The sequence below is a fragment of the Lonchura striata genome, chromosome 1 (genome assembly GCF_050655825.1).
Source record: "Lonchura striata isolate lonStrDom1 chromosome 1, ASM5065582v1, whole genome shotgun sequence".
NCBI lineage: Eukaryota > Metazoa > Chordata > Aves > Passeriformes > Estrildidae > Lonchura > Lonchura striata.
Genome location: NC_140703.1, coordinates 105252432 through 105267467, shown reverse-complemented (window position 1 = coordinate 105267467; position 15036 = coordinate 105252432). Strand labels below are relative to the sequence as shown.

At 43.1% G+C, this 15036-nt stretch overlaps 1 protein-coding gene across 1 annotated transcript in view; it reads right to left on the bottom strand.

Annotated features, from left to right (window-relative positions):
• Positions 1-15036, bottom strand: part of PTCHD1 (patched domain containing 1) — a 32955-nt gene that overhangs the window by 10638 nt on the left and 7281 nt on the right. Inside the window, exon 2 of the mRNA XM_021553022.4 lies at positions 8688-9348. Within this exon, the coding sequence (XP_021408697.1) occupies positions 8688-9348 (661 nt within the window). The remainder of the gene's footprint in view (positions 1-8687; positions 9349-15036) is intronic.

The following is a 15036-nucleotide window of genomic DNA, read 5'->3' as shown; positions in this document are numbered from 1 at the left end:
AGCTGTGTTTTAGCAAAATTTGGTTTTAGCTGCTGGAATATTTATATCTGCATGGTTTGCTCATCTACTGACTCCCCAGACCTGTTGCAGATCTGAACCAAAAACCAGGTGGTGCATGTAACTCAAGCCTCGCTGGCTGAGGAGGTGGTCACAGGTGGAGTTAGTCTGTTAAGAAACCTGGGCTCGTCTCACACATGACATGCTATGACTCATATCAGCAGACAAAATTGAAAACTGATTTTCATCACTAAGTGATTTTTGGACAGATTTTATGCATGCTGTGGAAAGGAAACACTTAAAAGCGAGAGCCTCCTGCAATCACCCATGCTAGGTTAATATTTACCATGTTACAGAACAGCCAAAGGACATTCAGCAAATCTCCTGAAGATGGAGTAAGACATTTGGGTACATTTGGGGCAAACATCTTTTAAATCTGCTTTAAATTTCTAAGGCTAAAATATCATTTGCTTCTAGGATTGCTGTCCCAGAGGAACATGAATTTGTTTACCACTCTTCAAGTTTCTCTTTTTCTGGTGAGAAAGCTACAACTGCAACATCTCAGGCATACACTTAAATTCTCCTGTTTTAGTGATGTTTGTCACTACTCTTACTCATAATATATAGATCAACCATATGTGAAACACAATGTTCAGAAAGTTGCAAAAATTCAGTTAAAGCACATCCAACCTACTATTTTTACTGATTAAAAAAGGAAAAAAAAAAAAAACAGCTTTGGTACTCAACTTGGGCTTTTCACAAAGCATCCAGACTTATTCCAATTTATTTAATCCACCTCTGGATTCTCTGCCAGAGGTTTCATGACCTGAAAATGACTGGTCCCCTCTCTGCATACCTCTAGGCTGTTGCATATTTGAGGGATGTAATTTATTTGAAGCTCACAACCTTCACCTTCTCTCTCACAGCCAGACCTAAAATGAAGTCATATCAGTTCCTTCTGACATTCCCCAGGTCTTCATTGACCATCTAGGCCCAGTAAATAAAGTGTACCACAAATATACATGCGTTCTACATGTAAATATAGACATAGAGAAAAGGTTCCTTTCTTTAACCTCTGAATAACCTCAACTTCCAGTATATTCTCATATATGTGAAAGTTTCTCTTGAGGGACTTCACTACTTGAAGAAAATCAGGATGTTAGTGCCAAACTCTTGGTACCTGTGACTGTTTGGGACACCTCTGACAAAGCCCTCCATTGAGCCCTTGCATGCACTGAGTTCCCCACAGTTAAAAGAATGCAGACAGTAAAAGTGTAACAGCTTTCTCTTTGCATAAATGAATGTTCATTGAACACTCTGCATCACCTGTAAGGTACTTTTCACAAGTGTATATTGGAGCACCAAAAATGAAGAGGAAATGGCTGTACAGCACTTGGTTTCAATATTAAGATGTACTCTGGACTGACTTCCTATGGATACAGCTCCTCTCTTCCAAAAAACATTGTAAATTATCTGAGTCATCAGCAGCCTTCTGAAGCCAAGAAGCACATACGTGTGCAGGGATTTCACTGGGCTTTGTGGTGGTGAAGGGGGAACTTGAACACCATGTTGGCTCTGTGTCATGTGTGCTCATGTCATATATCATGTAAGCTCTACCTGCTGCTTTTGAATTGCCCAGGAAAGGGCTAGCATCTAAAACAGTCTGCCACCATTAGTTTTTCAAGTATATTTCTTTTTCACACAATAATGGCTCCTGTGTTTGGGCTCCTTAAAGGGTTTGAGACATCATCCCTCAGGAGGAGAGCTGGAGTGAGGAAGGCAGGTGAAGGAGGTGATTAATCAGCTCCACTCTGGGTGGAAAGTGTTGACTTTGGTGAGAGGACTAATCGGTACACTGAGTGAGGAGGGGTGGCCTGGGAACCTGCTTCTGCTCTTACTCCCTCTTCCACACGAGGAACAGAAATGCCAGGTGATGCTTGAAGGACTGCAGAAGATGCATGGCTGCTTAGAGATGTCATAAAAGACTGAGGGACTGAGAACAGAAAAGGGAGAAGAAAAAAGCATGATGAGGAAAATGACACGCCTGGGATTCTGTCTGTTCAGGGTAGATAGAACCAGATAATTTTATTCATTTCTTAGAAGAGGGATGAAAGGAACAAACCACAAAATGCTTTAGGACTGTAACTGAGCTGTGCAGGGTTGAACTGGGAAAGCTGAGCAGATGGAGTGACAAAAAACCAAGTGTACTTCCAGGGCACTCTTGGAGTGCTTTGGCAGTATGAAAAAGGAAAGGATGAATGGTGGAAATCACAAGCAGCTGAGATACAACTGCAGGGCATAGTGGGGACCTATCTGAGTGCCAAGAAAGTTGTTGAGGAATATAGGGAAAATGGTGGGAGCAATGGGCCCAGCTGTGGCTGAGGAGAGGGGAGGATGAGAGAGGAGAAATTTAAAGAAAACCCAACCAAAATGGCAGAGGACACACTGACAGGAATGCGAAAAACAGCAGAAAAGATGAAGAAGGAAGCTTAGGGAGACCAAAAGATTCCGAGAGTTGTGCAGGCATTAGGAAGGAGATGCCATGGCCTGGAGGAGGAACATGGGTGAGACCTGCTGGAGAAGGCTGCCAGATATTGCAAAAGAGATGGATGAGATGGGAGAAAGGGACATGGGGGCAGCCAGCTGAGCCAGCTGAAGGAGGTCATGCTTCTTCACAGCATGAAAAGACAGCAGAGGGACAACTGGACAGGTAGAGTGAGAAAGCTTAGCCGGGGAATTAAAAAAACAGACTCAGTAAGCTTCACATTTTTATTAACTGGCAGCAGGGAAATTGGTGGAAAAATGCAAAGTCAAACATTTGGGGGTGTGTGTTACTTCTGTATGCAGACTGAAAGGCACTGGGGAGACCTTTGGAGGGGCTGTTTCTCTCTTTGAAACTCTCTATATGGAACCAGTGTTGACTCTTCAGCTTTATGGAACATAGCAAACACTTGGATGCTTGATAGGGAGGATAATGGATGCTTTTTGGGTGTATAAATTTGGCATATGTTGCAACTCCCTACCAGCATGTTCTTCCAGAGAACTAAGCAGCAGCCAGTCCAGATGCCTTACAGGCACTGAGGCACAGCACCAGTGAGCCCCATGTAGTGGTGTGTGCTGGCCTGAACACCCTCAGGTTTTTGTGCTAGTTGTCAGCTGTCCTGCTTGGTTTAGTTGCCTGCTGCCTTGGGGTCTCTAACCTTCAGCAGTCCTCTCATTTGCTCTCCTGTTCTTTTCACTCCTATCATCAAACACATTGACCTCCCCTCTTCTTCTTTTGCCTTTTTCCTTCCAGCTTTCTTTCCCAACTGTCTCTGACCTCAGATCTCATCTATGCTGCTCCAACTTTTTGCATCTGTCAAGCCCCCATACAGGTATCAGTTCACTTCTCCATGAGCACAGTTCTCCCCCAGGCAAGCCATGTGGACAGTGTGCAGTCAACAAATTTGTGTTTCTAAGAAGTGACTGGAACTTCTCTGCATCTATAAGGTGCCACTATGAGTCCTGGTTCCTCCAGGTGCTCCAAAGTGCTCCACACCTCACCTGCTCCTGTGATTCCTCCTGCCAGATGCAGCCCTGTAAGGCTGTTCTTCTCCCCCTGACTTTCCTCCACTTGAGACTGAACCTCAGGAGAACCCTGCCTGGGTCCTACCTGACATTTCCACCTGCTCCTTCCCACTCATCCCTCCCTGCATCTCTCTGTTGACTGCTTTTCCCTTCTCTCACCCGAGAAAGGGCATGCTGCAGGGCGGGATGCGATGGAGGTTTTAAGAAGGGGTTTTCATTTGTCCCTCTTTTTGCTGAGTTTCGCACACGGCTGGCTACCATTTCCTTTTACAGTGTGCTACAAGCTCAAGCCGCTCTCATAACTTCTACCTGGTTTTCCCCTGCCAGCACTGGAGGCTAAATATAAGCTCTGGGAGCTGGCCCCGAGTCCCTGCCCATATCTGGCAGCGCCCGGCGTTCCGCCGCGGTTTCACACAGCCGATGCTTTTCACGGACTTGGCAGCTGAAGAGAGCCACTTCTCCTCGAGTAAGCTGCATTCATTTCTGGAGGAACAGCAAACACATTACTAGTTTGCAGTGCAAAGGGCTATGTTGCAATTTTCTTTTGAGTGCCTAGGTTCCACTCTGCCTCTGGGAAGGAAGAAAAGTCATGCCAAAAACTTGTTCAGACAGCGCTGGTTGTTGTCCAATGATTTGAGTGGTAACATTGTGATTTTTTTGAGGAAAACATTATTTTTAAAGGTTTGGCAGTTTTTAAACAGCATTTAATGTGTAAGGGAAACTTACAATGGATATATTAGCATCTGTGCCAGACCAAACATCTGTAGTTTTTAATGAAGAAGTCAATAAGAAATCAGAATTTTAATTCTGTTTTTCAGCTGACATTATAAATCAGCTATTTTAAACCCAACCTAATTGTAGGATTTTTCTTTTTTTTTTTTTGTTCCTATGGTCAAAAATGAACATCCCTAATTCAGCAAAGTATTCACAAGATCTAGACATGTCAGCAAACTTATCCTTAAATTACTTTTTGCACACTGATAGATGTGGATGGCAGTTTGAAAAAACCACAGAGACATATGCTAATTCATAAGATGTCCTGATGAATAGCGGGAGCCTGCTAGTTTTCCCAGGTTTTAGGCTTTGCTTTCAGGTTAGAAGTACCTGTGTTAACCTATAACTGGAGAAGAGCAGTTCCCAGTTTGACTTGACAGAGAAAAGAGTAGCTGCAGCCAGCCTGCACTCTGCTGCCTCACCCCACAGCACCTCGGTGGGGTTCAGGCCTGCCCCAGCCACAACCTCTTGCAGCTGGACCTCCAGGCACAAAAGGAAACCTTCACTCTTTTAGTATCTGCTGAGGAAGGGAGTGTTTGGCAACATTTCTCCTGGCTTCAGTTTTTGCCATCGAGTTAGAAATCAGGGATGGCAAAAAAGAAACATGCCTCACCATAAAAATCGTCACAGTAGTGACATATTCAGACTATGTAGAGTCATCTTTTGTAAGATGGGTTACAGTAATCTGCTTTAATTTAAAAGTAAAATAAATTAGAATAAACTACCATGATTAAAACCAAAATATGAAGTATTTAAACTGGCATGTCATATTTAACAGGCAGAGTAGGCAAAAGATATTCCTGCCTACACTTACACAGCCTGAGTTTAAGACTGTAATTTGGTAAGTCATGGTAATTTAGTAACTTTTAAAATTCCCTGTTGATGCAAAAGCTGAGGATTCAACATCTCCAGAGGCTGGTACCCTTCACCGTAGCTTGTTTGTTCTTAGAAATGGCTGATGAATAAGGGATGTCAAAGAAAACAGGATAAATGAAAGAAGTATTACAAAGCACTTTGATCAGACTATTTTTCCAGATATACTGCCTATATTTTTAGAATGGGCTTGTGACTGGACAACCTATTCAGAAAGTAATTCTTGAAAATATGAAAAGGTTGATAATTGCAAAGCACTGCTGACCAGCTAATACATCTTGGAGACAGTGATGGTCTCCAGATAAACTTATTGAGGAGAAACGGTGTGAGATAAACAACCTATAATTCAGCAAGGACAAGGGCAAACTTCGACATGTTGTTTGGAATAAATGACTGTGAAAACAGGGTAGAAAATGACATGAAGGATCTGTGAATTACCATGTACCACCAACCAAATGCCAACCATTTCATACCGCTGAGAAAAAAATGAATGACATATGGCGATGTATGAACAGCAGTGCCATATGCAAGATGTGAAAAATCATCCTCCTACTCTACGTGCTGCTGAAAGCCTCAGTCTGAATCCTGTGCCTGAATTTAGGCACCACACTCCCTGGAAGATGTGGAATGGTCAAAAGTAAGAAGATTGCTGGAAGTCTGGTAAACATAGTCTGAGGAAAGCTGGGATGAAAAGGAAGAAAACTGGGCAAGTGAGAGTGGTACCAAATATGCAAAGAAAATGAAAATAAATTATTTTCTAGATGCAATGGATAAATAAGGAGGACAGCTAAGTTGCAAAAGGGGAACTCAGGTTAGACATGATGCAAATGTTGTAGTGGTTGTACAGTGAAACACAGGAGGAAGTGGTCCAAGGAGGAGACAAAGTGCATGATGAAAACTATTTGCTATGAAAGATGTAATCTCATCCTGTGTCAAATGATGTCTGGAGAGTGTCCCCCCGCCTCCGCAACGCCGATGAAAAGTTAAAAATCCTCAGCTGCTATAAACCAGGGAAACTTCATTAATGATGTATAGCAGTAAAGGGGCTGTGCCTGAAATGTGTCCGGTGTAATCATTTTTTCTATCTCATTTCTGCTTTTAGCCATGAGATTATGAGTAATAGATACAGGGCTACATCGTTAGCCAGAAATCCTTTAGCTTTCTAAAGGTCAGTTAATCTATGATCTAATCTGACGGTCACTGCAATTAAGTGGAAGGAGTTCAGCAGGCTATAATGGAGGGTTCTTGGGGTCTGCAGCCTTCAGTTGCTTTGACTTAAAACATCCTTTATAAGCAAAACAACATGTAGGTATGAAATGCATTTCAAAACACGTGCTGAATCTTTTCGTTGTACTTCAGGAAGAGAAAAAAAAAGGCCAACCTGCCTTTCTAGCTATCTGCCAGTTTAAACAGTTCTTATTAAAAACTCCATAATGCTGTCAGTGCCTTCTGTTCACCTGTTGATATTCCCATCCCTTGGGATGTTTTATGCAGCTGGGGAAGCAGGCAAGATTTACATGAACTTGGCTACTTTATCTTGACTTGTTCACAGTGGGAGCTGAGCTGCCTTTTTTAGAGTGGAATACTTCAACCAAGCAAGAAAAAAAAAAAAAAATCAGGAAAAAGAAAAAAAAAGAGAAAAGCAGAGTTGACTATACAGCTTGGCACTTAATGGAGCAGTAAAATAGACATGTGAAACTTTTCATAGTTATCTGTAAGTCTTCAAGGATTTCAGTTCTCAGCATTGTCACTACTAGTAAATTAAAGATCTGAAAGATTGTCCCAGTGAGCAGATATTTCATCCCTAATCAAAGCTAATATTTCATATTTTTGAGTCAGTTTCCCCATGTACTTTCAGTTCATATGTCTGGACTTTAGATTACTTTTCTGTTACTCTTGTAACATGTCTGAAAATCCCGTCCTATCTAAAGTTACACTTGATATATACAACTACTTAGTTTGAGGAATTTAATTTTATAATACATAAACAGGCATAAAAACCCACCAAAGAAACCAGAGACTCAGATCAGAAAGATACCCTTCTTTTGACTCTGACTTTCTTGCTCTGTATTTCCTCTAGATTACAATGTAGTTTAATTTTCACAGATGTCATCTGAAAATGACAGCCGATGTAATGTAGCTGAATTCTGTTTGTCACTGAATATGCTCTGTATGTTAACTGGTAGTGTGATGCACTGAAGCATAGTCTTTAATTAAAGTGCAACAATACCACAGTGCAGCAGCACTACGGTACCGGCACGGCACAGGAACCTGGTGCTCAATATAAAAATAGCTGTGCTCAAAACGTGTCATATCACTACATGATGAGACTAAGCCAGTGGAAACACTCTTACACTTGAAACCTGAAGTATTACTGAACACTGATTTTCAGCTGGGGAAGCTGTGACCAAATCAATGCATGTATTATTCTCCACAAATGAATAATGGCGTGAACAAGGACATATTAAACACCTACAGTGCACAAAGCTTTTCACACTGGTTATGAACCAACAACAAACAAAGAGACTGTGAACTCTCCAGAGCTCTCATTTTGTCCCCTGTGAAGTCCTCCTGCCTCTCTGGGTACAATATGCAGAATTCCCACAAATGCCCTGGTGCCAGCAGGAGAGGGCTCTGACTCTGGGTTGGGAGCAAGATGACCAGACTTCTGTCCTCCCCTTTCCTACCCTTGACAAAAACAAAACAAACCAAACTGAAACCACTCCATACTCCACAGTGAGTGAAGGTGGTACAAAACCCAGGGAGATAAAGATTCTCTGCTGGCACAGGAGCCAGCGAGCAGCCAGTGCCACTTCCCTCTGTAACCCTGTGCTGTGGGATGTGCTGGTGCTGAGCTTGCAGGTCCATCCCTGACCAGGGGTGCCAACGTTCTCTCCCCCAGGGCTGTGAAACTCTCCCTACACTTGCTCAGCCAATACAGGGACTTCTGGAGAAATGCAACCCAGAACCAACCACTGCTCTTATCCCACAGGCAGGCACCTGCCAGATCAGGACAGCATTGCTCTGGTCTCCAAAGGAGCCACTCCCTACATGCCCAACATGGGCAGCCCTTTGACTTGCCAGCACAGCTGATGCTGTCAGTGTTGCATGGGGACCACTGCAAAGGTCTCCCTCCAAAACCAGAATCAAACATCCACAGAGAAGCAGCAGCTGGGCTCCCTCTCTGCAAAAGGCATGGCATTTGCACATCCTTGTTCCTTGCTACTGCACAGGAACACATCCACATCCCTCGGCTCCACATCCCACGACACTGTGCTATGCCATACTGGAGCCCCAGGCATAATTTTAACATCCAGGCACCATAAAAACAGTTTAGGAAAAGAGGCAGTGTGGATGTGGCATGGGGCAGTGCTGCAGGAATGAGACAACAGGAACCATGCAGTGATGCTTGTCTGCTTGCTGGGAAATGCATCAAGGAGGCACAAACACACAAAAGAGAGAGAGGAGATAGTTACCTAACATGACGAAGGGGATTCCCAGGAAGGTGGAATTGTATTTCCCACCAGTGAGATTGATGATCCCAGCAGCAGTCAGGGTGGCAAGGGTCACTGTCAGCAATCCCAGCAGGCCAAGCCAGGGTTTGCTGCGGACACAATCCTGCATGGAGCAGCAGAGAATGGCCAAGGTGACCACAAGGACCAAGCTTGTGATCAGGTAGCGTTCTGACACCCTGCTCGTCTTCTGGAAATCCTCCTTCAGCGAAGAGGAAGTGAAAGGATACATTTTGACTTTCCTGTTGGATTTCTGGAAAAGTTCAACAGTGTCACAAAAAATGGATTCCCACTTCTCTGCCACCATGTCATTCAAGGAGTTGATTGCCTGCAAGTAGTAGGTGAGCTGAATGGCTTCTGCAGACTTCACCCGGTCCTTGCTGTGCACAGTAACCCCACCGAGCTGATGCCCATTATACACTTCCCTGCCATCCTTTAAGTGAGTAATCGGATAAGTGATTGCAAAATTAGTTCGATTAGAAGAACGAGCAGCCTTTAATTCCTCCAGTACATGCACTATGTCGTCCACTATGCATGTCTTGTCATTGTTCAGGATACATATATGGGCAAACGTGTAATTGAAACCAGGTCTTTGAACTTGGATCCTGGTCACTGCAGAGTGCAACTACAAGGGAAAGAGAAATCACACACGTTATTCATCAGTTCATCTCGCACAGTAGCAGCCAGAACGACAGCAGCTCCTCAGCACCGTCCCTTGTCTGTTTGATCTAAGCAACAACAACAAAAGTTCCGGTCACTGCAGTATTAATAGCACACTCATTGCAAAAAAAAAAAAAAAAAAAAAAAAAAAAAAGAAAAAAAAAAAGAAAAAAAAAGAAAAAAAGAAAAAAAAGGAAACATGCATCAAACTAGCAGTATTATTCCCCTGCTGTGTCCTTTGCTGGTAACTCTGGCATAATGTGATGTGCGTATGTGCCACATGCAGCTGCTGTTTGGCCTCTCTAAATAAGTAAAGTCAACAGGTCCAGCTAAAGTGTCCAGGGACACTGTTGTGCTCAGGATTGCCCAATTATTATCTCAAGAAATCAGCTTGAGGTGTAGAAGGCAGAAGAACATCGTGACCAGGTGTGCCGCCTGCGCAGGACGCACTGGCAGCCCGGCAGTGCAGGGCACCAGCACAGGCCACAGCTGCATGTCCTACGGATAGAGATGGTTGGCACAGCAGGGAACAGAGATCTGGCAATAACTCATTTGCCCTCTTTTCTCCTCTCTCTTTCCCCCATCAAATCCTCAGTAGTCTGAGAGCATGAAGCAATGGCAGAGACAGACACAGGTTTTCTCTTGCTCTCTCTGAGAGGTTCTGTTAATGAGTGAGGGTCCCCTAACTTTAGGGTTTGTAGGTTATTTTTGGGTCTAGCAGCTCTTAGTACACCTTCCTTTTTGTTTCTCATCCTTCTGAAATTTTCCATGCCTGAGCTCTGACCCAAAAATATTCAGTTATTTCTGAGCATCAGAAAGGCAGAAAAAATTAAAAATCTCTTGTTGAAAAAATATAGAAAACTCTTGCAACTTTTTCTGAATCTGTTTTAGTCAACACAGAAGAAAAAAGAAATTTAAAATATGGCAAAAGTTACAATGTTTTTCAAAAATAAAATATTGAGTTTGCTAATGTATATCGTTTTGTCTGATGATAAACAATTTAAAAAATACAAGCTAGTGTACAGGAGAGTAGTAGAGCTTGTACACTCTACTGAGGACAAAGGAAAAAATGTCTAATAATCCTGGCTAACCTCCTGTGCCTGTTGAAAACTAAACAGTCATAGTGACTTTTGTATGGTATTTGAGACACTTGCAGCACCCCACCGAGCCACCCTCCCCCTTCCTAATTTATATGGTACTATCAATATTATTGTTTTGTGATTACATTGCACACTCTGTGATGGGTAGAAATTTAGTTATGTTGCCTCCATTCCTCAGGATAATGTGACATCATATAGAAAAAGATTACAACATTCCTATATTCTCATCTTATTTCTCTAGCAGTTTGAGGGTGTATTTTTCCACCTTTGAGTAGTTTTAATTTTTCTGACAGAAATAACATTTCAACATTGACATTAGGAAGATAAGTTTGAGATAAGTTTAGGAAGATTACAGGTTAGAAAGACATTAGGAAGATAAGTTTGAACTGAACTAACAAATCTTTTTACAGTACTGTGAGAACACGATACCTGACCATGGTGAGAAGCAAAATTTTCCATTGTGGTGGGAGAAAAAATGTAACTGTCTGTGCAACAGATTAGGGTCTTTTGCACAACTTTCTTCTAAAACAAAATATTTGCAGGAACATGACAAAGAAATTAACTTCTATGGGGAATGCTTCCCATCTTTTCATATTGGAATTGCAAAGTTCCACTGTTTTGGGGTACAAATTCTATTGTATGTGACTGCACTTGGGAAAAAATGCCCTGATTTACCAGATCAAAGACAGAGATCTGATTTTAATTTTTTTGCAATGGGAACTACTGAATGGTTTTCATTGACAACAACTATAAAACAAGATGTCACATAAAGAAGTGCAGCTGAGAGAAACCAGGAGGAATATAAGGAATTTCCTGCCTTTATTAGATTCACAATACAACTCCTTCAGAGAGGATCTGTGGAGTGACACGATGCAGAAGAAACTAAACTGACACGCAACTTTTATCAAACAGTGTGTGTTGCTATTTACCCACCCAGCCTCACTGCAGCATTTGCTTCCTTCCACATCTGAAGCACTTTCTTTTAATATTTAGTTTATAAAATAACCTCATCTATTACAGCTATTACTTCATCTTTAGTGAATGGCTAGAAGCTAAATGTCATACCTAAAATACTCCTTTCCTCTTGGAAATGACCCTTTCAGGCTGAGGAGTTTGTTCTGCAGCAGTGGCCTGGTGCTTCTGAAATCGTGCTGGGCTGGACAGGGCAGTACATGGGAGGACCTGCCCATCCCACCTCTCAGCAATGGGGCTTTGGGGAAGAGAGGGAAGCAGGCAGACAGCTCTGTGTCCTGGCACATCCTGGCAGCTGAGCAGTCCCTGGAGCTGGCTGCAAGCTTGTGCAGTTAGAGCAGCTATGAGATATATTCTGAGCTTTGCCAGTGACCACGGTGTTTGGTCTCAAATTGGTGGCAAACAGCCAAAGAAGAGGAAAACTTGCCATTCCCTCCATCCCAACAAAGTGTGCTGAGAACTGCACCAGCATGCCCAAGGATTCAGCACTGGGAATTCAGACCCAGACCTTCCTTCTCAAGACAAACACAACACTTTACCTGCACTTTTTTCAGACTTGATGCTAGGAAAGCCCTCTGCTGCCTCAGTACAGGGCAGGGGTGTGCTGCAGCATGGCTGCAGGCTCTCTCTCCCTTGTGTGCCTGTGGCAGCCTGTGAGCCACAGGATGCTGCCTCCTCCCTGATGAGAGCTGCAGTCCCATGGCACTCTCCTTTCTGCTGCCATGCTGGGAATTCAGCTGCAGCCACACAGATTGTTCCACCCATCCAGAGCCCACAGTCATAACCCTGGGTGACTGGTTTCCACAGAAAACAGAAGCTCCAAGAGCTTACAAGGGCACATCCTGTGAGTCCAAAGGATTGCACAGTCTGCAATTTGGCTTGCTTATGGTACACCAGGAGGTCTCCCAGGAAACTTCAGTCTGATGGTAAAGGCTGTTGTGTGATGGGGACAACATCAGCAATTTGCTAATGCATAATGCATATTGCACTCCTCAGTGCAGAGGATTCTAATAGCAAGTAACCATACCCAGAATAAACCTGGCACCTAGTCCTGGGACAAATGACTGACTAAATGATCCTCATTTATCCAGCTGTTCTTATCCTTACCGATCCTATTAGGAGAAAGGGAAATTTAAAGGAATAACAAAACTTGAATGAATGTTTTTTCTTGAAGGGAGACACGCACTGCTTGCTCATCACTCCCAGCTTTTTCAGCTAGCTAACAGTGCAAAGAACCAAAAAGCAGTTCACTGCTGAGATGCCAGAGCACTGCAGCATGAGAACTGCACAGCACCACCTAAGCTCCCTCACCACGGTGGCACACAGTCCCTGAGAGTGTTCAGACATGAAATAATAACATCCACTTCTTCCTTTTGCCATTGTTTAAACAATGACCATTCCTTGGACTTCCCCTCTCCCTTCTGAAAATGGTATTAATGTGTCCTGCACCACCTCAGAGATTTCTAGAACAGTGTTTTCCTTTAGTCTTTAGTCATTGGCATTTGGTAACATCTTGGTCTTGGTCTTTGCTTACTTTAAGTCCCATGCTCACTTGGTTATTTATTTTAGACAGAGAAGAATGATGGCTTCAACAAAGAGACAAATCCCTTTCAGCCAATATCTCCAGGTGAGGGCTGTACTGGTCTCACACCTCCCCACCAAGCCATGTTTAAGCCTGTGGCACAGCTGACAGATGAGAGGTGGTGAAATTGCACTTTCCTGCCTGTAAATACCACACCTGCCAGCTGGTTCTGTCCACAGGCCAGGAGGGGATGCCAGGAAACAAAAATCCTTCCACTTATCCTGGGCTGTGCCTTTTGCACCAGGACCTCAGAGAGCCATGGCTGGAAGTTCTTCAAACTGTTTTATTTTTGCTGGTCCTCCTACCTCTGCCACCAGCACAGGAAGAGAGGTGCTGGGAAGCAGAGCCCCTCAGTAGGGTCAGTTTGGGTGCCCTGGGATGGCCAAGCCCCACACTGGGCTCTGTGAGCTGGCTCTTCACTGTACAGAGCTTGGCACAACTTTCAGCAGTGCCATCAAAGCTGAACCTGAAGGCAAAAGGGTTGTACTCGAAGATGTATGGTCATGACAGAAAGGAAAGCTTGTTTTTATTCTTAAGTCCTTGCAAAAAATTCAGGAAGCTACAAGAAGGGGTGAGAAAAACCTGTACCCCTTTGCTTTGTGGAGAAATCCTTGAATTCAAAAGTGAGAAGGTATTACCAGAATTTTGTTAATTTAATCAGGTAACAAAGAAGCCTGCAGCCTCCCTGTGAAGGAAACAGATCCCTTCCCAGCAGGGATGGGTTAGAAACTGCTGATTCATCTGCAAAATGGTCCAATCTCAGAAATCCTTTAAGCTCACATTACATAATTTCCTACCTCAATCAAATCTATGGGCAAAGGGGATGAGGACCCAACCACCAGTGTCCGACTTGGATCTCACCTCACTGGTGGCACAGCTTTGCTCCCAGGGAAACTCCACAGTGACAGTGACAGCAACATGCAATGGGACCATTCAGTTTTCAACAAGTTGCCATGCCCAGCTCATGAAAACACATCCTGACTCTTGGAATCAGGGTCAGTCACAGACACCATTTTTAATCATAAGGATGTGTACAACTACCTCCTGCTTATCATGTATACCTCAAAAATATGTTTGGTTTTGCTGCTGAGCAGTGATATGTGGTGTTTATAGAGGACATCACTCATTGTAAGGACTCAACTATACTTTGTACTTGACATACAGTCAATGAATGGCCAATGAGACAAAACTAGCTGGATATATGGATGTCCTCCTGCACTGCAAATGATCTGGCACGCAGACATGTTTTACTCACAGGAGCATCATCTTTGCAAAGCAGTATGACTTTGTTGTTGTTGCCATTATTTGACTTATTTAGTCTTGCAGTCTCCATCTGATGGTTCAAATCCAATATTAGCTTCGCTTTTCAGTGTTGCCACTCTTAGAATATTTTCGCTGTCATTTTCACCAAGTCTGTTTTTATTGTGAGTCCTGGAGCCTGAAGTATTGTGATTTTTTTTTTTTTAATCTCAGCTTTCATTAAAAAAAAAAGAAAAAAATAGACTGATCTCGTGGTTATGGAGGAAAGACTGAGAAGGCTCTGAACTCATTACCTATTACTGCTTAAAATTTTATCACTGTTTTGGATTCAAGACTTAAAAACTAGAAAGCAGGATGAAGACAATAATTTTAAATATACCCTTCATTTTTATGAGAAGCTGGTTTACTCTTTTAGTAATTTTCACAGGTAACTTGTGCCAAGGAAAATGAAGAGGAGCAAATGCCTTTAATGGATGGCTATAAATTTTGCCACTTTTTCTATGATCTCAGTAATCTCTGGCATTTCATGCCTTTGCAGTGTACTTTTTTATTCACGTCAAGAGGTGGCCTCAGTCAAAACGTACAAAGGTTATGAGAAGGAAAAGACTTGCACAGCTTCCAGCTTAATTTACAAAAAACATCCCCACTGTGGGTTCTGCAGATATGGGCAGAATTAAACTTTCAAGAGTGCATTTTCATCAGAAGGTGCAGAGAGGGAGGGTAAAGAAGCCCCTGGCCA